This window comes from Dipodomys ordii, unplaced genomic scaffold, assembly GCF_000151885.1.
Source record: "Dipodomys ordii isolate 6190 unplaced genomic scaffold, Dord_2.0 Scaffold79, whole genome shotgun sequence".
Lineage (NCBI taxonomy): Eukaryota > Metazoa > Chordata > Mammalia > Rodentia > Heteromyidae > Dipodomys > Dipodomys ordii.
Window position 1 is genome coordinate 5,600,118 of NW_012267295.1, and position 25,082 is coordinate 5,625,199.

Below are 25,082 nucleotides of genomic sequence, written 5' to 3' on the forward strand. Positions count from 1 at the left end.
GCTGTCTCAATTTTCCTCTTTTTTTTTTTTTAAACCAGTGGGATGAATTCATCACTGTAGGCTCAACCAGGTACCATATTAGGTAGTTCCTGTTTCTGCTGCCATTCTGCTGAACATTCTTATCTACAGTTGTATTTATGGTCACATGTTGCTTTACAACGGTCAGGCATGCTGAGAAATCTGCCAGGTGGTTCTGTTGCTATGTCAACACCACAGAGTGGGCTCAGCCAGATGACAGCTGTGATGTCACTCGGAGGAGCGCTGCTAAGGCACCAATGTTGTACATGTGATCTGCCGCTGACCAAAATGTCCTTATGTGGCACAAGACTGCACACAGGCATTAATCAGGCAAGTTCTCCCAAATAGAATTAGAGTCATGCATTAGAATATTAATAGCTAGTGATAAATGGCTTCCAAGATGACTTCCCAATTCAGACTTTCTTATGTGGGAATACCTGCTTCCTTCAACCCACACCATTGTATCTGCCAATCTCAAAGGTAGAAAACTATGTATTGCATTAGTGTGTGTGTGTGTGTGTGTGTGTGTGTGTGTGTGTGTGTGTGCAGGTACTAGGGCTAGAACTCAGGGCTTTGACTCTTGCTTGCCACTCTTTAACACCCTACCCCTTGCTTGAGGGTAGAACTCTATCACTTGAGCCATGTTTCCAGTTGTTGCATTTTTACTGGTTAGTTGGAGAAAAGACTCACACAAATTTATCTCCTGGGTTGTCTGGGAATCTTACCCTCAGATCTCAGCCTCTTGAATATCTAAGATTAGAAGAGTGAGCCACCAGTGCCTGGCTTATCTGTGTTTTTAATCGTCTATGAAATTGAGAATACTTTGTTTGATATCCATTTGTACATTTCTAAAAACAACTCTAAAATGTCAATGGATATGAAAGAAATGTTATGATATTTTAAACACTTTGCAGATATGGATTTTAAGTGAAGTTCTAGAGGACCTTGAAAAGCAATAAATAATCGTTTTCTGTATCCATCAAGTTTTTTTTTTAATAAGTACAAAGCCTTAGCAGCTGTCACCTAATATGATCCTTACCGCCATCTCCTGAGGCTGCTCTCACCCCATTCATGGATGAGGAAAGTCAGAGCCAGAGAGAGAAAAGCTACTGTGTTGAAAAAATTTGGAAAGACATTTGAAATGGGCAGATAAAAATCACCAGTAGTAAGCTGGGAGCTGGTGGCTCATGCCTGTAATCATAGCTACTCAGGAGCCTGAGATGTGAGGATGGAGGTTCAAAGCTAGCTGGGCAGGAAAGTCTATGAGACTCATTTGCAATTAACCACCAAAAAGGCAGATGTGGAGCCATTTCTCAAAGTGGGAGAGAGCAGCCTTGAGCACAAAAACCCAGGGATAGTGTCCAGACGTTCAGTTCTATCCCCAGGACTGGCACTTTACCAGGAGTTGGGATCAGCCCATTTGTCTAGGCTATTTTCCTCTTTCATTGTCATTGAACTATTTTTCAACTCAGGCAAATAGAAAACTGTTACCAGTGCAAATGATTCTTGTCCATAGCCATGCAAATGTACCACAGCCGGTGGAGATGAAATCAATAATTCCTGGTGGTTGCTTTCTCTTTGTCTCTATGTGTAATTTATTTCAGTATACTGACTTGCCTATCTTTTCTGCTTATTATTTTTGTGTGTGTGTGTGTGTTTTTGAAATAGGTTTGCTACATAACCCACATTGGCTTCAAACTCATGATCTTCCGGCCTCAGCCTCCTGTGTGCTAGGATTTATAGGACAGTGCCATTACATTTGGCCTTGCATCTGTTCTTTGAATAAGTGTATTATTCTTGAAGTTGGTTATAGCTTCCTGTACCCATTTGTTAGTGAATTACATAAAACTTTCCCGCGTATTCATTTTATATTTATCTTAGTTTGTTCAGTCATATCAGTAGTTAGATGGGGACGTTAGATCACAGGGAGTCTATTGAAAGGGATATTGGGACACCACCATTTCCTGTCTTTCTCCATTTTGTTTTCTGGCTACCACGGAGTGAACAGCCTTCTTCTATCACATACTCCCACCATGACGTACAGTGCCACCACAGGGCCAAAGCGCTCAGACCGTTTGGCTATAACAGAAGACCACAAACTGGGTAATTTCCATTGCACAGAAATTCATGGCATAGTGTTATAATTCTGGAGGCCAGGAAGTCCACGATGAAGGGCCTGGAATCTGCAGAGGGCCTTCTTGCTGTGCCATTACAGGGTAGAGATGGGGAGAGCTAGACTTGAATGGTAATGAGTAATGGGATGGGTTTGCTCATGATGCAGGTAGGAAACTGAGTTATAAGGGAATTAGAATAAAGAAAGAGCAGAAAGCAAACTCAACAGACCAGAACAACTGTAATGGAAAGTTGAAGAGGGACCCCACGGTGATCTGAGAAGAGTCAGGAGACACGAGGCACAATGGGAGCAGAGGTGGAAGGATCTAAGTAGGGCCCTAGGTGGGCAAGGAGTAGGAGAGGCCTTTAGAGTTTATGGTAATGGCCTGGTTCTGGGAACCTATTGTGCAGGTTAAAGTTCAGCCAGGTGTAGCCTGCTTCCAGGTACTCCCGTGCTTGTCACCTGAGGTGGGGGAAGGGGAGGAGACCGGACTTTCACATTTAGATTAAGATTCTGGGCAGGAGAATTTTGGGGAGGTCCGCCAGGGAGAGTGGGCCATGACATGTGAGCAAGCTTGAGTCATGAGAACAGACGCAGCCTGGCCTCCTCTTCAAGATTCTACCTCTTAATACTGTCATGACGATAGATAGCTACATCTTCAACACTTTTTTGGGGGGAGGGGGATATGGAAACTCTAACAAGATTTATTTGATTTCAACTTAAGCAAAAGTTATCCTTGTCCTTCTCTGAAATCTCCAGTCCTCACAGCTGGAGTGGAAACCTGCCAGGTCTCACAGGGGTTCTTTATGATTCCTAAGGCTTCGCCTCGGAACTCTTTGAATAGCAAATGAAAGCAATGAACTCCTTTCCCTGGGAAAGTTAAACACAGCCACCCATGACTTTGCCCAGTCTCTCTTGAGAGTTCTTTGGCCTTTTACAAAGACTTTGGGGTCAGAGGAGCTGCTTAAATATGGTAGGAGAGGCAGAAAAGGGGTATTGGGGAAAATGACTTCTTTCTTAACATATATTAAGTGCCTTTATGAGCCAACTTATTTAGCTCCAAGAAGCAAGGCGCCATTGTCATCCAGAGAAGTTAACAGTCACTTGCCCAAAGTCATGAAAAGCATTCTACAGTGGTTCATCTGTCCCACAGATGTAAAGGGGATAAGACAGTTCTTGGGTGAGTATCCTTAGGGAGGAAGAAATGCTGCAGCAAAATCAACAGCCTCTGAAGAAGCCAAGCTAAGATACTTGCTCACTGGAGCCTCTGAGCAAGAGGAGGGGTACACGGCAGGAGAAGAGGGTGAGGACCCCGCGGCAGGGGGCTCTGTACTTCTCCCATTCTCCTTGGGAGGATGAAGATGTATTGTCTCATCTCTGATTCTGCTGCACACCAGGGTGTGAGGAGCAGCCCTGAGAGGGCAGCAGTGGGAGTGGGTGAGATCTGCGCTGGGCCCCAGACTTCCCTGGCCTTGGCATGGGGGGGGGGAGGGTGGCAAGGTGGCCATAGACTGGAGAGCAATATATTGGCTTTAGCTCTGTTCCTGGGAGATAGGAACTAGGGAGCTCCATGCCCAGGATGGGGAGGCTGCTGCAGAGGGATGATGGTGACCCACCAACAGGGATTGAGGGAGGCAGTGCGTGGGCAGGGTGGGGAGTTCAGGGCAGATCCGAGTCCTGGGGATGAGGCACACCTCAGTGAATCCTGACTGAGGACTGGGCTAGACTGGGCTGGAAAGTGACATTTGAAATTTTATTTTTCCCCCCAAATCGCGATGTTAGTGTCTGAAGAATCAGTAACCTAGAAGCTACTAGGACAGATTCTCTGCCAACAACGTAGAAAGTAAGTGTAGTTATACGCAGCAATTAAAAGTTATATTTTGCACATTGGTATCTAGGGCCATAAAATGGGAACCTGTGCCATGGCTTGGATTGTAAATGTTTTCCAAGGCCAAGTGTTAAAGGTTTGGTGGCCGGCCCGGGGTGCCATTGTGGGGTGGAGGAAGCTGCAGGAAAGGGAAGTTAGACCATTGAGGGTGGCCCTTTGAAGGGAACATCGGGGCTCCGCCCCTTCCTGTCTTTCTCTGTTTTGTTTCCTGGCTACCATGAGGTGAAGAGGCCTCTTCCATCACCTGCTCCTACCATAATGTACAGTGCCACCACAGGCCCAAAGCAACAAGGCCCAGCAACTCTGGACAGAAAGCTCAGAAAGCACTAAATGAATAAACTTTCTTTTAAGTTGATTGTCTCAGGCATTGTCAGCGACACAATGCTGACAACACCCTCTGCCCAGAGTTTGAGCTACTCGCCTGTGATGTTAGCTGGCTTTTCTTCCCTCAACCTCACCTTTTCCTTTTATCCAAGTTGTCAATCACAGCTCTCACAGGCTTTGAGAGATTGCACACTTCTAAGTTGGAGGAGCAGATCCACATCCTTTGAACTGCAGTCTGCTTCTGCGGTATGTTGTGAAGGCAGAGCTGATGTTACCGCTTTCAACTCATGGACAGGCAGACTGAGGTCCAGAGATTTAAACAGTAAGGTCACATAGCAAATAAGAGGACATGCAGAAATAATAGCTTGGCCTCTCAATTCCTGGCCCAACTTCAGGGTGGGCCAAGGGCCCCGAGCAGGTTGCAGAGGTTCAGAAAAATTCCTAGAACTCACTGAGGACTTGGACATGGAGGCTGAACTTGACTGCCTAGCTTAGGGGTAGTTCAGCAAGCAGGTGCTCTGCAGTGGGTCCAGCCTTGTGTCCTGCAAAACCCACTCACCTCTCAGGGGCTCCTGATTTCCCTGCTAGGTGAGGGAGGCTCAGTGTGCAGTTTGCACAGACTCTTGCTCTTGTCACCAGACTCTCTCAGAGTTGAATAGCTTTCTAGGGAAGAGAGAGGTTGGCATTCTGGCTGGGCCCTGGCACATGTCTTGGGAAGAGACCCTAAGAAGAGCCTTATCTTCCTCTTCCTGAGTACCAGCTATGGCACCATCCCTTCCCAACCCAGAATAACAAGCCAGTGAATTCTTTGCTGTTGTTATTGTTGGTCGTGGGGCTTGAACTCAGGGCCTGGATGCTGTCCCTGAGCTTTTCTGCTCATGGCTAGTGCTCTAGCACTTTGAGCCACACTTTGCTTCTGTTTTTTTTTGGTGGTTAATTAAAGATAAGAATTTCACAGACTTTTCAGCATGGGCTGGCTTCGAACTGTTACCTTCCCATCTCAGGATTATAGGCAGGAGCTACCAGAGCCCAGCAAGTAAATTGTTTTAAATTAAAAGAAAAAATTCCACCCCCTCCCACTCTGGGATATTCACATCAAAACTCTATTTCTTTATTTCTTTATTTATTGTAGGTCCCGGGGCTTTGAACTCAGGGCTTGGGTGCTGTCTCTGAGCTCCTTTTGCTCAAGGCTAGTACTCTACCACTTGAGCCACAGCTCCACTTTTGGCCTTTTTGTTAGTTTAGTGGAAATAAGAGTCTCATAGATTTTCCTGCCCTGGCTGGCTTTGAATTTCAATCCTCAGATCTCAGCATCCTGAGTAGCTAGGATTATAGGCGTGAGCCACCAGTGTCCAGTCACATCAAAGCCTTAAAGAATGTGTTAGACATGAGTGCAGTGCAAAGCCACTGAATTCGGCTTACAGGTGATGGTCAATATCACCCTTCAACCAACCTGGACAGACTCTGAGTTGTTTGGCTTCATATCCAGTTCCATGGGTGGAGTGTTCAGTAGGTGCTCAATAAATGCACATTAAATGCATGCTGATAGGAATGCATGAGTCTCCTTTTTGCCTCAGTATTTCCCATAGATCATCCTCTCAGATCCGGGGAGAGAGGTGTTATCAGAAGTCAACCATGCAACTACTTTGTATAATAGATGAGGTCCAGAGGGGCGAGTGACCAGCTGGAGGTCGTGCAGCAAGCTAAAGGAAGCTCAAGGAAGACAGAATCCCATCCCGGAGCCCATCATGAGCTGTCATGTAGCGTCTTTTTGGTGGTACTGGGGGTTTGTAATCAGGTTCTTCTGCTTTTTCAGCAGTTGCTTTACAGCTTGAACCATGCACCCAGCCCTTTTGCCTTTAGTTAATTGTCCAGATAGAGTCTGACTTCTTGTCTGGAGCTGGCCTCAAACTGTGATCCTCCTACCCCTGCCTCCTGCATAGCTTGAATTACAGATGTGAGCCACCATGCCCGGCGTGCAGATAGTCTCCTGGACCAGGAGGGCCACTTCTGCTGGCAGAGATAGTGCTGTCTCTGTTCTGATTCACCCTGTGGCCCTGGTTTTCAATGACCTGTTGATGGCAGCTTTCTGGGCCGTGACCATCTCCGGATGGCAGGAGTGATTTTCTCTGATGCCCAGGGCATCATCTGCCACCTGCTGTCACTGGGAGAGGAAGAGCAGCTCACTTGGGGAGAGGATGCCTGGTCCCTATGTTAAAGTGGCACAGACACTGCTCCACTTGGGGTGTGAAGGCGGCAGGACACAGAGGTCAGGAATGCACGTCTGTGAGACCCGAGGGCCCAGGAAGGGCTGCAGCTCCCATGGGTGCTGGGGGACCAGGGTGATCCGCGAAGGGAACCAGGTGGAGGTCAGCCTACTTTGAGCTGGTGGGTAACACCCAATGGGAGGAGCCAGCCTGGGCAGAGCGGAGGACGCCAGCACGGGGTCCTGTCACAAGAAGAAGCAGGGGGAGAGGTGAGACCCTAGCTTTACCCGGCACCTCCCAGCGGTCGCCACGGCTCAGACATGCAGAGTGACTGGCGCGATTGGCTTGTTTTGCCTTGCTGGGGTATGTGGGCTTGATAATGACTGTCCTGTGTGGCCCAGGCCCGCCTGAACAGGTGGTCACATAGGAAGTGGGCACCTTGTTCTTCAAAGCCCTGTTTCTGAAGTAGCAAACAAATGGGTGAATGAGAAATCCCACCCCAGTGCAGGTAGGGAAACCCAGGGAGGGGCAGGGTCGTCTGGCCAGTTCACTGCTCCGATCTCTACCTGGTGCCCACCCAAGGCCCGTGAGGGCTCCACAGGACAGCTAATATTTGGGGAGGATTTTCCTTGCTTTCGGTACTGTACACAGCCCTGGGGTCTTTGTCCCATTTGGGTCTGTTTGGCATGGTTCCAGACAAAGGTCCCTTCATCCCCCACCTTGCTGACCGCAGCCACGTCCAGCGGTGAGGGCAGGGCCAAACTGCCTTCCCCCAGTGGCTGCGGGGCACCAAGGCTGCCGGTTTTTTCCTGCTTCCGCCACTTCGCTCGTTGATTCTGGAACCAGATCTGTGATTAGGGGAAGCAGAATAGAGACATATAAAAGAGGTGTTCCTTCTCTAGGCGCCCGCCAGGCACCTCCTAGATTACAAGCACTTGATAGTTTATAAAGCTACATTTGTGTAGGATTTGTTGGGATCTGGAGAGAAGCCCAGAGTCACAACCTTTGGTGCCTTTGGGGTCTGGGAGCGTGGCAAGTGATACTTGGGGAGGGGAGGACCTGGGGTGAGCACGATCGAAAAGGGACAGCTTCTAAATCTCAAGCTGACAGCCATCTCCTGGAAATGTGAAGCCAGTGTTTTGGATTCATCCGGTTTCCAGTGTGGAAATCTTGGACTTTTAAAACTCGTTGCTCATGTCTGGGTTTGAAAATCTGGTACAGACCACATAAAGCCCATCTGCGGGCTGTTTTCTGTCAGCAGGCCATGCATTTGCAACCCCCGTGGGCCACTTGGCATCTATAGGAAGAACATTGGCAGTTCCCTGCATTCATGAGCGCCCCGGTGGTCCCTGACACGAGGCCATTTCTACTTGGTAATTCTATGGAGGCAGGTGTTGAATTCAAGGCTTTACCATAGACACAGGTGCTAAACACTCAACTGGGGCCTGATTCCAAAGGGAGGGAAAGAGGAGATGTCTTAGGACAGGGCTGGGCCTCATCCAGAAGGAAAGAAGGTTGGAATGGTATAAACAGTGGAGTGTTGACTTAGGCCATGGTTTAGATTTTTTATTAAAACAGATTATTGCTTTATTTTATTTTATTTTTTGCTGGTTCTGGGACTTGAACTCAAGGGTGTGGGTACTGTTCTAAAACTTTTTTACTTAAGACTAGTACTCTACTACTTGAGCCACAGCTCCATTTTCCAGCTTTTTGGTGGATAATTGGAAATAACAATCTCACAGACTTTCCTGCCTTGAATTGTGACCCTCTGAGCTCAGCCTCCTGAGTTGCTAGGATTACAGGTGTGAGCTAGCAGCATCCAATGTATTTCAGTGTTTTTAATCATTGACCAAGCAATAGACACTCTGGGGTGAAGACATTACAAGCAATAAAGTAGACTGTTGGTATTCAAACCAGGCCGTATCCATGGAGCCTGGGTCTGTCCAACTCTCAGCTTCTTCCAAGAATGTCCATGTGGTCTACTTTGAGGGTCACCAGTAGCAACATTTAGGAAAAAAAAATCTTCCCTTCCACATCTTTTTTGAATGGCCTATGAGCTAAGAGTAGTTTCTACATTTTTTTTTTTTTAGTTTCTACATTTTTAAATGGTTGTGGGGTATGGGGGGGGGAATCAAAAGAAGATGAATATTTTGTAATATATACAAATTGTGCAGAATTCAAATTTTGCATTCCCAAATAAAGTTTTATTGGCACACATCACGTTCATGTTGTCTGTGCCGCTCTTAGATACTGTGGCAATGGAAACTGGATGCTTTGCCAGTGACTGCATGACCATAAAACTGAAATTCGTTACCACGTGGCTCTTTATAGAAAAAGATGGCTGGAAATGGATGATGTTTCCCTCATTCCATTTCCACCCCAAAGGAGACAGAATGATTTTTTTTTTTTGGATCCGGTCATGGGGCCTGAACTCTGGGCCTGGGCGCTGTCCCTCAGCTCTTCAGCTCAAAGCTAGCGCTCTACCACTGGAGCCACAGCACCACTTCCGGCTTTTTCTGTTTATGTGGTGCTGAGGAATCGAACCCAGGGCCTCATGAATGCAAGGCATGCACTCTACCGCTGAGCTACCTTCCCAGCCCCTAGAATGATTTGTTGTTGTTGTTGTTGTTGTCAGTCATGGCTTGAACTCTGGGCCTGGGTACTGTCTCTGAGCTTCTTTTACTCAAGGCTAGCACTCTACCACTTGAGCTACAGTGCTACTTCTGGATTATTATTATTTTTTGTGATTAGTTGGAGATAAGAGTCTCATGTTCAAAAGGAAATGTGCTCATTACCAGATTCATGTAACTGTCACCCCTCTATACATCACCTTCACAATAAAAATTTTTTAGAAGAGTCTAATGATCTATTATGCTCAGGCTGGCTTTGAACCTCGAGCCTCAGATCTTAGCATCTTGCATAGCTAGGATTATAGGCATGAGCCACGGGTGCCTGGGGACAAAATCATTTTATAATAACCTGATCTCATTTCTTGGAAAGTACTATTTGGCCATGACGACAGTACTCATGAGATAAAGCGGCTGGACACTGTCTGCCCCAGAAGGCCTGGGACAAGCACCTAACAAGGCCCCGGGGTCCTGGGGCTGGGCAGAGGGCTCTGTACCTGGACACGAGCTTCTGGCAGATTGATCCTGGCAGCCAGCTGGGTGCGGACGTGGATGTCGGGGTAGTGGGTGAAGTGGAAGAGCTTCTCCAGTTCCTGCAGCTGCTCCGAAGTGAAGGTGGTCCGGACCCTGCGTTTGCTCTTCCTCTCTTCTGCACAAGATAGGGTCTGAGCTGGCTCAGTGGCTTTGGTGTCAGCCATTCGGTGAGACTCTTATATTCCCTTGTTTTCTCTCTCTAGCCCACAATGCCACTATTGACTTGACTTCTGGTTCCCCGGGCTTGGAGCTTTGTGTTATTCTCTCTCCCAACAAACAATCTCTAGGCTGATTCTGTCTCATCTACTCTGGACAGTGGAACCATTCACTTTCTAGAAAGTTCTCTCTGACTTTATGCCTTGTTGCTTCTCCAGTGTCGGCAACTTGTTCCTTGGCTACAGCACGAGATGGCAAACTAGGGTCTGCAGGCCAATCCCACCCACTGTCTGTTTTAAATAAAGTTTTATCGGAACATGGCTCCAGCCATTGGCTTATGGATTGTCTCTGACTTCTTTTGCATGATAAAAGCAGCATTGAGTCATTGCAACAGAGACCATATGGCTATAAAGACTAAAATAATTACCAGCTGGCCCTTTGCAAAAAAAAAAAAAAAAAAACCTTGGCCTACACAATGCAGGCTGAGCTCTGCAGCAGTCAGGCCCTTGACAGTTTGTCTCCAACCTGCCTGTCCAGCCTCAATTCTACTCAGGGCTGGCTGTCCAGAGCCAAAGGAAAACATGAGACACCTCCCTCCCTCCCCTGGTTCAAAAAGAAGCTAAGCGTTTGCCTCTCTCTCTTTCTCTCACTCTTTCTCTCTCTCCCCATCTATCATGGAAGTCTTTTAATTTGCCATTTAATGTTGAGGTCCCCTCAGAGAAAACAGAGAGCATCCCTGAGGAAGTACTGACCCACCCCTGGGCTTGTTGACCACCCTGAGACAGGGGTGCCCAGCGAAGACCCTTGGCTCTATCCTGATCTCGATCCTCATGGAACCCATGCCTGGCCCTTTGCAAGCTGCAATGGGGCTGCAGTCTCTGTGAACACCAGGGCCAAGGGCCCACTCTAGGGCGGCTGAAGTGAGGGGAACACCCTGACTGGGAGAAGAGGCTCCAAATTCCGAGCCCCTGGAATATGGTTTGTTGTGCCATCAGATTTCATTGATAAAACACAGACTCAAACGTAAAATGATTACGAATTTCAAGAGGTTCATATAAGCATTCTGTCTCACTCATGGAGTTTTCCTCTGGAGCAGGACCCTGTGTGCCATGTTGGGCCTCTGCATCCATGGAGATGGACTGACCTTCACTACTCTTCCAGCGTGTGCACCTGGCCTCATCCAAGTTGAGGTACTTCCCACCTCTGCAGCCCATCACACCACAGGTGTGTCTGTTTACTTGTCTCCCTGATTTTCCTCTACTCCTCCATGTGTCTCGGCTTGATCATCTCTTTTTCCCCAAAATTCCAATTTTGACTGGTTCTTCAACTCCTAAATTCATTCTTGTAATCCATCTCCAAACACTCTTTCCTGACCTTTCCAGCTGTGGCTGAGTATACGAGAGAGGGATATAAACAGGTCTGCATGTGACTCAGAGGACATGGCGGTCATTACTCCAACTGAGTGAGGAAGGCTTATATTTTGACTCACCTGTCCAGAACCTTCTTTTTTTGGGAGGGAAAGGTGAACAAGTAACTCCTCTCCTTCTAAAAAGTATTCTTATAACAAGACATGTAGTGAATGGATTTGGTTCCAGGGTTCTGGCCTGAACTGGACCTATCAGAAACCATCCCTGATTATCTTTTTTTTTAGTAATGGAATAGGAAGGAGACTTAAATCTCTCTGATGGTGGCAGGAGTGGAATGATGTGAATCTTGAGTCATCAGCCACCACCTCCCTTGTCCTGCTGCTGAAGTTGCTTGCTGGGAGAAGTTATGGCTCTGGTTGTGTGATTGATTCTGCAGGGAGGCTGCCAGGGTGTGTTGATGGATTAACTATTGGCTCACAGAAATCAGGGACAACTCTTCAGCTTTGGCTTGAATATGAAAGCGAGACAGGAAAAAGAGAGAGGGAGGAGGAAGGAGAGAGATGAGAGAGAGACAGATGGGGAAATCAGTTTTAATTGGACATGTTAAGGTTGAGATGCCTATTATCTATTTAAGTGTAAAGAACTGGCAAGTGCATTTGTAAGTTTGGAGTTCAAGGGGGAGCTTGGGGATAAATTCCAGTGAGGAGACCGTAGTGAGAAGGCCTTGTGCCTTTGAAGCCACAGGAATGGATGAGGTCTCTTAGAAAGTGTAGGTGGAGGGCTGGGGATTTGGCTTAGTGGTAGAGTGCTTCTCTAGCATGCATGAAGCCCTGGGTTCGACTCCTCAGTATCACATAAACAGAAAAGGCCAAAGTGGTGCTGTGGCTCAAGTGGTAGAGGGCTAGCCTTAAGCAAAAGAGAAGCTCAGGGACAGTGCCCAGGCCCTGAGTTCAAGCCCCAGGACTGGCAAAACAAACAAACAAACAACAAAAAGGGTAGGGGAGAAAGAGCAGAGGATCTGGGAACAAACCCAGGACCCCCTCTGCTAGATAAAGGTCCGATAGCAGAAGCTAATAAGGTGCTGAGAAGGAGAAACTCGAGGAAAATGAGGGAGCGAGCACACTCAGGCTAGGCCTATGTGTCAGATAGACTAACCATGATGATAGAAAAGTGGGCCTTGAACTTGTCCCTCCCAGGGACAGCTTTCAAATAGAGGAATCAGCCAGTGTTGTTCATAGATTCCGGCTGGAACCAAATGACATTGGATGTTGGAAGCAGGACCAAATCCAGAAATATTTGCTTTGTTTATCTGACCTCAGATTTATGAAGGTAGGATTCAATTCTAGCTCTAGAACAAAGGCCACATGATAGTATTGTAAAAGCAACAGAAAAGGCACCAAGCTTCTGCCTAAATCACCTTCACTTGTGAAGGCCAGGGGATTTTTTTTTTTCTCCCTAGCATTCGAAATGGCAACGCTGCCTCTCCTGATTTCTTTGTCATTCCTATAACAAAAATATGCTCTCTGAAAATGAGGGAGCGCCTCTTCCCAGGGCATGCGGCACTCACAGTGGGAGGCGATGGAATTCTCAAGCCTAGACTTGTCTTCTGCTGCCTCACTGCGCCAAGTACCCCTGGTGGGGTAGGAGTGAGGATTAGATTAGGGGACATGGGGGAAGGGGTGCTTAATTGATATTTGCTCTAAATGAATGTTGTCAGATGTCACGAGTCAGACAGGATAAGTCAAGAGCCGAAGCTGACTACAAGGAGGGCGAGAGTCTTTGCTCCAGCTGGAGCCTCTTTCCTCCTACCCAATCGACTCTCCTTGGGTTCTACTGAAAGAAGAGGTTGGATCATTCCAAACCACAAACTGGAGAAGCTACTCTAGAAAATGGTAATGATTTTGACAACTGAAAAATATAACCTACCTTCTCAATTTTTTTCCCTTTTTATTTTTTGGTACAGTTCACCACGTAGACTTTTGGACCAGAGGAAGCTCATTCATCAAGAGGTTGGAAATATGAGCTCTTGGATGGAGCTGTCCTAGGCATAAGGTGGTATTTTTCTTTTCTTTTCTTTTTGGTCCGGTCGTGGGCTTGAACTCTGGGCCTGGGCGCTGTCCCTCAGCTCTTCAGCTCAAGGCTAGCACTCTACCACTTGAGCCACAGAGCCACTTCTGGCTTTTTTCTTTTTTTGCTTATGTAGTGCTGAGGAATTGAACCCAGGGCCTCGAGCATGCAAGGCAAGTGCTCTACCACTGAGCCACCTTCCCAGCCCATAAGGTGGGATTTTTCTATCCTCAGGGAGAATCAGGATGTTCTAGACCCCTTGCTCACAGAGGACTAGGCGGGTATTGGATTGAGACTGAGAAAACCCATTAGCTTTTCTTTAGGCTCAGTATCTACTCACCAGGTTCTTGGCAGAGAAACCAAAAAGCAGGTTCCTCCAACCCAGCCCACCCAATGCACCAAGGGAGCAGGGAGAGGGGGATGAAGGTGGCAGGGAGCTGCCACCCCTTTCCAGTTGCTTCTCTCGACATTGTTAATTGTGAGAGCTGTGAATCACACTTCAGTGGGTCTTCAAAGAGAACAAGTCAGCAGAACTTAATTAAACCTGAGCTGTTTAGCACATCGATCATAAGAAATACACAATTTACACAGGTGATTAGGCCACCTAATTATAAACCGATGTTTCTCTGCGCTCGGCTCCTTCCCCTGATTGCTCCTTCTCTGTGGTCTGCTAATTGGCCCTAGCTGCTCAGCTCAAGGCTCCAGGGGGGCTTTGCCACTGGGTGATATCTTTGGAAATGGGTCTGTCCTTGTCTCCAAAGGCAGAGGGTTTACTGTGGAGATCCGCAGCACATTTGCAGTCTTCCTGCATGTTGGAGACAATGCCTCAGGTATTGAAGGTGGGGTATAAGCTAAGAGTCTCCCCAGGACTGACTTGTACTGGCCTGTTCTCTCAAGTCAGGTCATGTACTTGCTATAGCTCACTTATGCCCATAAGGAAGAAAGTCAGCATCTTAGCATGGTGTTCAAGGCTTTTCCCATTCGGCTTTCGAACACCAGCCTTTTTCCTAACCTTCAGTTCTGTGATTTCAATCCCACTTGGCCATTTCTAGATTCTCTCAAACTGCCCGTGGCCTTTCATTCCCTAGATCCTGGTCCCTAGCCCCCTGAATCTGCAATCCCCTGTTGTTCTTTGTCTGGTGATCTACTGATCGATCAAAGCTCACACCAATCAAATGTTTCCTTCTCACCAAGATCTGTTGTGGTTTATATAGTGAGAATACAAAAAGAATTGCTTTCTTTTAAATAAAAAAAAATCTAAGTGCTGTGTTTCAGCTTACAACAAACCAGCCAGTATCTTAAATTTTTTATCTGCTTTGATCAAGTATCAGAATTATTAATAGTGGTACATTTTCTTGTACTTTAAAAAATCTGTATTTTCTGGGTTTTGCTTTGTTTTTGTTTTTTGGTACAAAACAGGCATACCTTAATGTAAGCAAACAAGAAAAAGTAAATTTACACACAGGGAGGAAAGAGAAGAGGAGATAGGAGTCACATTGTGAAATAATGGAGAGAAGAGCTCAGAGAAGATCCACCAGCATTGGGAGAGATTGGACGGGGAAAGTGCGTGGCTTTCCCTCAGAGTTCAGCATCTTCCTAGAATACAGTGTGTTCTGATCCTGCTCACAACAGTCACAGGCTTAGCACCTGGGGCACAGCTCATGTCTGCCCTGTGTGTAGTTCCCATTCAAACATGCTGTATGTAGGATTCCATACAGTACACACACTCCCCCATCTTTACTCACTTGTATCGGTCCTTTCCCCACTTGTTCCTTTTTTATTTTTGGCAAAAGAGCATTTTTCTGACTTATGTCAGGGACCCCCGGGACCCCTCTTCCAGGATAGCTCTGCTCATGTATCTCAATAGAAGCCTGAAATCCCACAGACATGGTTTTATTTATTTATTTATTTTTAGGTTTTTCAAAAAGCACTTATTCATAGCATGTACAAACAGGCAAAAAAAGACCACACAGAAACATCATTAGTCATAAGGGAAATTGCAAATCAAAACCATAATGAAATACCTCTCATTGGCTATAATAAAAAAAAAAGAGAGATAATAGTAAGTGTGGATAAGGTTGTAGGAAAACCGTAACCCTCATACATTTCTGGAGAGAATAAAGGAAGGCATAGCCACTTTGGAAAACTTTCCTGAAAGACGCTTAACATAAATTTATCATATCACTCAACTATTCCCTTCCTAGGAATTTACACCAAATAAAGACTTGTACAAAAATGTTCATAGCAGTTCCATTCACAGCAGCTAAATATAGAAATGACCCAAATGTCTATCAACTGGCAAACAGATAATCAACACCAAACATGGTTTAAGAACTGCTGATGTACACAAGTAAAGGCCAAAGTTCTCAGCTTGGCACATTCGACCTTCAGTCTATCAGCTTTAGTCTTTTGGCTTCTCTGCTTTATGATACTTAGACTGTAACTATACTGAATTTTGTTGTTTCTTTTTTTCTTTTTGGTCAATCATGGGGCTTGAAATCTGGGCCTGGGCACTGTCCCTGAGCTTTTCAGCTCAAGGCTAGCACTCTACCACTTGAGCCACGGCACCACTATTGGTTTTCAGGTAGTTAATTGGAGATAAGAGTCTCACAGACTTTCCTGTCTGGGCTGGCTTTGAACTGTGATCCTCAGATCTCAGCCTCCTTTAGCTTCCTGAGTAGCTAGGATTACAGGAGTGAGCCACTGGTGCTTAGCCAATTTTGTTGTTTCTTAAAAGTAATATACCTTTCTGTTCCTTGTGGCTACTGCACAGGACTCTTGCTGCCTGGTGTTCCACTCTTGGCTTGGGACCATGTCTCCAATGGCACCTACTCTTTGAAGCTCTCTGGGTGGCCTTACAATGGAGCTTATTATTTCTTCTGTGTTCTAACTTGGCTGAGGTTGATTGTTGTGTTTATATCACGGCAACACGACTCCCAGGACAGTGTTCTCTGGTCTGGGGAGAGGGTCAATCATGATGTACCATCCCAGGCCCAATGCAGTGGGGTGAAGTGGGCTGTAGCTTATAGTGTTGGGGAACCACAGGTTGTTTTCACATGCTTTGATAATGCTCTCATTTCAATTGCTGTGTGTTCATGTGTGTGCATGTATGTTCCCTCGCCTCTGAATACACCTTGGCTCCTCTCCAATCTGTGCTATAACAATGCAGTGGAACAGCTGGACAATGCAGAGGGTGGAGCTGCAGGTTGATTTCAGGGCATGACACAGGAAGTGCCAGAGAACTTGTTCTTATTCTGTGGGGGGAATCCATTTTTAGTTACCCCTTCCTGTCAAAAACTGAGGATGAGTTTAACTGCTCTCTCTACTAAACTAAATAAGGAAGGCCAGCTCTGACCATGCTAGGTGCCAAGATTAGGGATGGACAAAAATCATCCTCTGTCCCAAAAACAGAAGGAAGAAGGTTTTCTTGCAAAGAATTACTAACAACTGCCTTTTTACAAGGAGTATTAGAAGGAGAAAACCTCTTTGGGAGCATTAATAGAGAAATGGAAGTGTTCCATAAAGGAAGACTACAAATGACCTATGAAGACTTGTGAGGGCCCTGCAAGGGAAAAGTGCTCTCCTCCTGACAGTCAACAGAAGACTTCAGACCATGTCCAAACACACCTATGTCACCAGTCAAATCCTCTGGTCTCAGCTGACTGGTTTAGAGGCAGATATCTCAAGTTTGGCCAATAGGCCCCTTTTCTGGGACTTTTGGACTTCAGACTTTAGAGTGTTTGATAATAGACGCTGAGACTGATGTCATTCTTAGAGCTATTGGAAGCCACTTAGAGGATGTTGACTGGCCGTGAGAAAGCTGAGCCCACAGGTAGAGGGAAAGAGCAGGATAGACTAGAAGGGGTTATCAACTCTCCCATGGTTCTCTAAACCTGTGTGTGTGTGTGTGTGTGTGCGCGCGCGTGCACACGTGTGCCAGTACTGGGGCTTGAACTCAGGGGCCTTGGGCACTGTCCCTGAGCATTTTTTTTTCTCAAGGCTAGTGCTCTACCACTTGAGCTACATCTCCACTTATGACTTTTGGTAATTAACTGGAGATATGAGTCTCAGGGATTTTCTTGCTTGGGCTAGCTTAGAACCACGATTCTGAGATTCTGAGATCTCAGCCTCCTGAGTAGCTTGGATTACAGGCATGAGCCACCAGGGCCCGATTAAAATCTGTTTCTCGTTGTACCCTTTCATGGGTGAGTTTGGAAAATGACTTCTTAGTTTTCTCCAAGGTAGTTCATTTCCCTCTCCATTTTAGTTTACCTAAGACATTTGTTCACCAACAAGAATCAAAGAATTCTTACCAATATCGCACTGTACATTTCCCCGCCTGAAACCTACATAGTGGTTCTTCATTCAATATAAAACAGAATGAAAATGTCTCTGGTAAGATCTACTGTGGGTTGGTTTTGGTTAGTGCCAGGCCTCATCCTGTATCCTTGAACATCTTGTCCACCACTAGGTCCTTGTCATACCTTCCTCCTCTCTCCTTTGTCAGCCTGCCGATTGTAGATCAATTCTTATCTCCTCTGGAAAGCTTTCTGTTATACTTCAGATCTAGAATGCCCCTCAAAGGCTAATTTGTTAGGAACTTGATCCCTTAATGGTAGGGTTATAGGGAAGCTGTGGAACTTTGAAGAGAGAGGTCTTCAGGTCACCGAGAGGGGATAATGCCACTTCCTTGACCAGGAGGTAGCATTACAGGCCCAAAGCATGGGCTAAGTCTGAAACCTCTGAAACCATGAGCCAAACAAAGCTTCCTCTTAATAAACTGATCGTCTCAGGCATTTGTTATAGTGTGAGATATAGTGTGAGATGCGGCGTCCTTCTCCTTGAACTTCCTGACAGATCAAATCTCTCCTTGAACAGGCTCTTAGGGTACCATGTCATCATGTCACTGCAAGCCTAGCACTTGAGATTAATTTGATAGTTATCTTGTCTCAACTTGAGATAAGAGAGTGGCTGTGCATATCTTTTGTTCTCCTTACCACCCCTTGCTCCTGACTCAGTACTGCTAAGTTGTAACTGCAAGATAGATTTGTAAATTGTTTTATATCACTCCCTTTAGATTCTTTTTTTTTTTTTTTTTTGGTCCGGTCGTGGGCCTGAACTCTGGACCTGGGCGCTATCCCTCAGTTCTTCAGCTCAAGGCTAGCGCTCTACCACTTGAGCCACCGTGCCACTTCCGGCTTTTTTTTCCTGCTTATGTGGTGCTGAGGAATCGAACCCAGGGCCTCAGGCATGCAAGGCAAGCGCTCTAGCACTGAGCCACCTTCCCAGCCCTCCCTTTAAATTCTTTACCCAACTTGACAACTCCTTTCTAATGACTACAGTGCAGTAGAAGTGATACTCTATCACTTCTGAGATGAGGTCATAAAAAGGATGACATCCACCTTCCACCTGGCTCTCTCTCTCTATTTGCTTGTCTACTTTGTGAGAAGCCGTCTGCCATATTGTGAGGATACTCAAGTAGCATGTGGAGGCCGTTCCATGGAGAGGAACTCAGCTTCCACCTAAGCCATAAAAGCCTTGCGCATGAACCACTGTGGGAGCACATCCTTTATCCCAGCCAGCCTATTGACTGCAGCCCAAATATTTTAACACCCACCCACCCACCCACACCCCCCCCCCCCCCCCACACACACACCAGTAAAGGGGGAAAGACAGAGGCAGAGCTGGATCAAAGAAGGCCAAGGCTTGTAGAAGCCAGTGCAATTCCGAAGAAAGGCATGGATAGGATTCCTGTTGGAATCTTCCCAGAACCTATGCTGCCCATGCCTTCATCTCAGACGTCCAGCCTCCAGACCTTGAGGGAATATGTGTCTGTGTTTTAAGACATTTGCTTGTCATGACAGGCACAGAAATTAACACAGAAGGGGAGGAAGAAGGCAGAGAGGAGGGAAAGGAGAACGTGGGTGGAAGAGCTAAATCTTCTAAAGGGTGAAGCTGAGAGAATTTGAAGGGAGGAAAGCTGTGGAGGTCCCAGAGTAGCTCCACTCACTGTGAAATAGAATATGGGCTCAGGGCTGGAGATGAGCCTGGGCACCACTAGGACCTCTAACAGAAGGACTGTGAGTGCCCCATCAATGGATTAGGGAGGAAATAGATGAGCTGCCATGTGAGGGCCAAGTCCAACCTAGTATCTGTTTTTTTTTAACCTAAAGCTTTATTGGAACACAAACACAACTATCGCTTTACACATCGAATCGTCTATAGATGCTTTTGTTTTGTGCTAGTAGTGGGGCTTAAAGGTAGGACTTCACTTTTTTTGCTTAACTTTTTCTGCTCAAGGCTGGTGCTCTACCTCTTGAGCCAGCCGTATGCTGGGTACTTGGAGATGAGAACTCTTGGATTTGTCTGCTTCAGGTGGCTTTGAACTGGCATCCTCAGATCTTGCCTCCTGAGTAGCTAGGAGTACAGGTGTGGCCCCCCAGTCACCGGGGCCTTTTAAGATTCCAATGATAGAGTCAGATAATTGTGACAGAGACTATCTGGCCATCAAAGCTTGCAGCTACTTTCTGGCATTTTGTAGAAAAAAACTTTGCTAACCTCTGCTATAGGATATCACCTTAATACCCATGATGCTACTGTACCCTGGCCAACTGCACTAGAGGAGTTGGACAGAAGCCAGCACTGCCCCCAGGTGACACTGCCAGGCCTGCTGTGGTGGTAGTCAGTCACTGATTCTGGTTTTATTCCCCTACATTCTCCAGCCTGGCCCAGTGTAAGCCCTTAAGCAGCTCTTCATTGGGCAAACAAATGACTGGCCTATGGACATGTGGGGGTTGGGCAATCTATATAGATCAGGCCAGGTGTTCCTGATGGACAGGTGGTCCCTGTCAATCTTTCTTCCTCCTTTCTCCCTGGGGTCATGATTTCAGAGGGTCGCCAGTGGGAAAGGTGAGGAGATGACTCCTTTCTTTTCAGGGACTGGCTCTGCAGGATAGAAGCTTCCTTTTGACTGGGTCTTCCTTGACTGTGGAGGGTCTCCTGGCTTTGGGGAGCTTGCTCCTCTCAGGAAGGAAGGATGGAAAGCCAGGATCTCACCTTTACAGTTAGGAGGAGCTTCTTACATAGTCTGGGAGGGTTCAACTCATGCTCCCCGGGAATGAGCGGATGTGAAGAGGAGGCCCAGCCCCTTGCTGTGAGACACAAGGCAATCTTGGAATACTACAAGAACCTTGGAGCCTAGATACTTGGCCTGGCCCCAGCTCTGGTGCATGCTGGCTCTGTGGCTTGGCTTCACTGAGCCTCAGCCTCCTCAAAGAGTGACCTTGGACGGCCAACATCACCAGTTGAGGCTTTTGAGAGCATAGGTTCCTGTCCTTGTCTTTGAGCTCATGTCACAGTCTTGCATGCGAGAAGCCAAATGCTGCATTTTTAGAAGCTCCCTGCATGACAGTGGACAGGAAGCAATGCCCACCAGCCCCTTGTGGAACCTTCTGCCAATATTAAGTGAGACCAATGAGAATTCATTCCTCCTTTGCCACTATTGGAATGTAGAAGATATTGCTATTTCTAGTCCCGTCACCGTTGTTGAGAGCCTTTGCACAGGAGAAGGGGATAGAAAATGGGGAAGGGGGAGCAGACATCAGCCAACAGCAACATGCATGGGGTCTCCTGTGGGGGCAGAAAGGGGTGGGGATGCCAGTGGCGCACTCTGGCCTACCTGACATTGCGACTGCCCTTGTGCATGGAGAAAAGCCCTGCCACGCACAATGACCACCAGGGAGCTCTCCCGCCAACAACAATTACTCTGCAGGCGAATCTGTGAAGGGTGTCAGGTCTACAAGGGGCCTTATGGAAGTTCTCATTCTGCTCTTTCATGTTACAGATGAAGAAACTGAGGTCCAGAGAGGGAAGTGACCTGTTTGAGGTCTTCCTGTGCAACGGTGCCCAATCTGGGCAGAGAGCGAGAGTGAGAGACAGAGACAGAGACAGACAGAGACAGAGACAGAGAGACAGAGGGACATACAGAGAGACAGAGACAGACAGAGACAGAGAGACAGAGTCCTCAAACTCCTCACCCAGCAAGTCACACAAACTCCAGCCTGTTTGCAATTTCTGCAGGTCGTCACCTTTGTACTTGCTGACACATTTGGTACTTCGTCTCCATTATTATTTGCTTAGTATTTTTCCAGGATAGACTTCTTTTGGTTCGTTTTGCTCAAATACATTTAGTTTAAAATAAATGTATGACCACCACTGGATAATAAACAGCACTATTGGTCATCATAGAGCGCCAGTGCAGAAATAATTACCGAACTAGTGATGTAATGCTTTGTGTGTATTGCTACCTCTCCTGCCCTCCTGCCATCTTGAAAGTATAAATGGGGATCTTCTCCATGCTTCAGGGATGCTGAATTCCAGCAGAGTGGGAGATGGAGACGTAGACTACATTCAGGAATAACCCAGAGTAGATGGCTCGGGAGTTTTGGCAGGTGATTTCCCTTCTCTCCTGCGTTTGATTTACAGAGTGAGGAGCTTGCCATAAGGGCCATAGGGCATCTCCAATATTACGACTGCTAATTTGGCCAGCACTTTCTGGGGTCCAATTTGAGGCCGGCAGGAGTGCACATGGGATGTGCCAGAATATTCAGTACAGGCCTAGGAAGCCTGACTTCCTTTTGGCCATGGGTCTCATCAGGCTGGAGGATGGGAAGCTGTGCTTCCTGGGAGAGACCAGGCCAGTCCTCTCCCTTTCTGTCCTGTCCTGTGGCTCAGAGGGGAGGTATCATGGATTTTACATAGCTATAGCAAGAGAGCCCCAGACTAGAGACCCAATGAAATTGGCTCTGTGAATCCTCGATTGACTGGAAGATATTAATGAACTTGTGGAAGGTCAGCTGGGGCCCTTTCTCATTGACAGGTCCAGATCCCCAGCTTTGGGACAGATAGCCTTCCTGGGTCTGTCTCCGGCCTGTAGCCAAGCCCTATCAGGCCCTCTGGAGGAGACTGGGCTAGGCTGGGGCTCTGTTGTAAGGGAGACAATATTATCCGGGCTCCCTGAACTTCCTTTCCAGGGTGAAGGGGAAAGAGAACTGGAACCTCACATGAGCTGCTGTAGGCTCATGGACTCCTCAACTCAGTGGCCCTTGAGCTATCACCAGCACCAACATTTTTTCTTCCTTTGCTCCAGCTGTTTTGCTGGGATTGATGATGAACCCAGAGTGGACTGGAACTTTCCTGAGGTCACACAGCAGATCAGAGCAGAATAGACACCTATACCCAGGCTCCCATAGCAGCCCACCTCACTGGCCCCGTGCCGGCTTTCCTGTCTTTTAGAGTCAGCTCTACAGGGCCTGAAATGTATCTCGCCATTGTTATTTAGGGATTTCGCTTGGGGTGGCCACTGGTTTGGGGGAGAAGTTAGACTGCGGGCATCAAGTAACAACTGTGCCAACCAAGAATGTGCTGAGCACTGCAGGGTTTGGAGATAGCCAGAGCCAGGCCCTGAATGTGAGGCTATTCACTGTGTATCTTGGAGCACATTCTACCTCTCTGTCACAGATGAATTTTCTTTTTTCTTTCTGTTTTTTTTTTTTTTTTTGGCCAGTCCTGGGGCTTGAACTCAGGGCCAGAGCACTGTCTCTGAGTTTCTTTTGCTCAAGACTAGCACTCTACCACTTGAGCTACAGCTCCATTTCTGGCATTTTCTGCTTATGTGCTGCTGAGGAATCAAACCCAGGGTTTGGTGCATGCCGGGTAAGCCCTCTACCACTGAACCACATTCCCAGCCCCATAGATGAATTTTCTTAGTGGCGTGGTTGTGAGCATTTGTTCTACAAAGAAAAGATGATGCCTACCATTGCAGCCATCTTTATGAACAGTAAGTCACATTCTCAACCCCTGGCCTGGTTACAAGAACAAGGCTTGTGTTCCTGCATTTTGCAACCTACTGGAAGGTTGATCAGACAGCTAGCCCTGAACCCAGAATCCATCTGACTGCTACCACTCTCTGTTCTGTTGCCACCTTCTCTCTGCTTGAGCCCCACAGGATGAAGACAAATGGCGTGAAGTTGCTTACCTTGGGGCTGGTCCTGTGGAGGACTCACCAGGCTGGAGCTGGTGGCTGCTTTGTGCCCAGGATCCTCTCCGTCTTCTCCTGGTGGCCTGACTGTATCCCTCCTCTTCAGGGGCCTTCTGAGGATTGCCTCAATAGAGAAGGACAGGCCTAGCTTCTTTGGGTCCTCACAGAGGCCTGAGCTCTTTCTTTCCTTGGCCCCGTGGAGGGCCGGGCCTGCCGTGGCACACTCCATGGGCTGCTTCAAGGAGCGGGTCTCTGTGTGTGCCCGAGGTGACACCAGCAGAGGGTGGCTTGCTCCCTCCCCAGAGGCTCCTGGGACCCAAAGGGCACGCAGAGAAGGAGACTAGAGAGCCCCCTGCTGGCTTATCCAGGCATAATCCTATGGACACCGGGACTTCCATGGACTTCCAAAACACTAATAGGACCAAGGAAGCAGCTCCCAGAAGCAGGGCGGAGAGTTGCTGAGTCCTGTGTTTGTGCCTCTTGCTCACAGCCTTCACCAGCCAAGGTCCAAGGAGGCTCCATGCTGGGGTTCAGTGTACCAGAGCAGGGTCCATGGCTGTCAAAATAACCAGCCTAGGTCAGGATCTCCTAGGTCACTCCCCGGGGGGAAAGAGGAGAAGACAAGAAAGCACACAGTAGGCAAGATCAAGTTGGATCTCCAGAGGGTCTACCTTAGCCTTCTCTCTGGTGTGAGGCTTTTTTTCTCCTGGCTCTGGCAAACCTCCCAGAGGCTGAAGTTGTTCTTGTGGGTCCGAGGGGCCCAGCCAGGTCCTGGGCTGCACTATGACTTGAGAGGTTGTTCAAGATGTCTTCCCCACTTCCTTCAGTTCTGCTGCTTCAGCTTTCTGGAGAGTTTCTTCTAGGGTGTCTGAGCCTCTGCTCTTCTGGAGGTGGAGGTTGAGGAAGGGTGGCTGGGTCACTGCCAAGCCTTTCCCTGGTGTCTCTGGGCTGGCGCTGGCTTTCTTCTGGCTCAGATCACATGTCGAGTTCTTTCTCCTCCTGCCTTAGGGTCTCCTTTTTAAAATTTCCCTCCAAGGTCTGTCTGCTTCTCTTCTGCTTGCTCTCCCCCTTACCTGTCTCTGAGACAGTACTAAAGAAAGCCTTTCTCTCTGTCCAATAAACTGCAGGCTGGGGGGGGGGGGGTGGACAGGCATTGGTCTGTCCTACCAGGAATTCTGCTCCAAATTACTGTGTAACCAAAGAGCAAGGGGGTAGTAAATGGGTGATAAGAGAAAAACTCCCTCCTCCCCGAGGCCTGGGATGCAGGTGTTGGGATAGACAGGGGGCGGGAGGCAGCGGGGATTTCAAGATGGACATTGGATGCCGGGGATAGGTGTGGTGCCGGGGAACTGGCCAGGTTGAAACAGGAGAAGAAAAGGCGGGGACAGAATGGCCAGCCCCAATAAAATGTGTTTACTGCAGCTAAGTGAATTTATGGGGCAGGTAGAGGCTGGAGGCTGAGCCAGGGGTGCCATGGGAGAGTGTTACATGCTTTTCTTCATCTTGTAAGTATCAGCCCTTGTGGTATAGGTGGGGAAATTGAGGCCCAGGCTAGCAGGGTCCAGGGGATGGTATGTCATGTTGGACCCAAACAGTTCCCAAGGATCTTGCCACCAAAGAGCCAGTTTATACGAAAGTGAGGGTGGATGTCCTGGAAGAGACTGCAGGTGAACGTGGGAGGCTGGTCCCCACTCCCTCAGCAGGGAGAGCTAGGGGACGGAGGGACTCAGGCCTGCTTCTGT

At 47.6% G+C, this 25,082-nt stretch overlaps 1 protein-coding gene across 1 annotated transcript in view; it reads right to left on the bottom strand.

Annotated features, from left to right (window-relative positions):
• Window positions 1-6,552: 6,552 nt before the first annotated feature.
• Isx (intestine-specific homeobox) overlaps window positions 6,553-25,082 on the bottom strand; it is a 32,995-nt gene continuing 14,465 nt past the window's right edge. The window contains exons 3-6 of the mRNA XM_013024811.1: window positions 23,338-23,649; window positions 9,675-9,826; window positions 7,282-7,398; window positions 6,553-6,792 (exon numbers count right to left, since the gene is read on the bottom strand). Of these exons, the coding sequence (XP_012880265.1) occupies window positions 6,553-6,792; window positions 7,282-7,398; window positions 9,675-9,826; window positions 23,338-23,649 (821 nt within the window). The remainder of the gene's footprint in view (window positions 6,793-7,281; window positions 7,399-9,674; window positions 9,827-23,337; window positions 23,650-25,082) is intronic.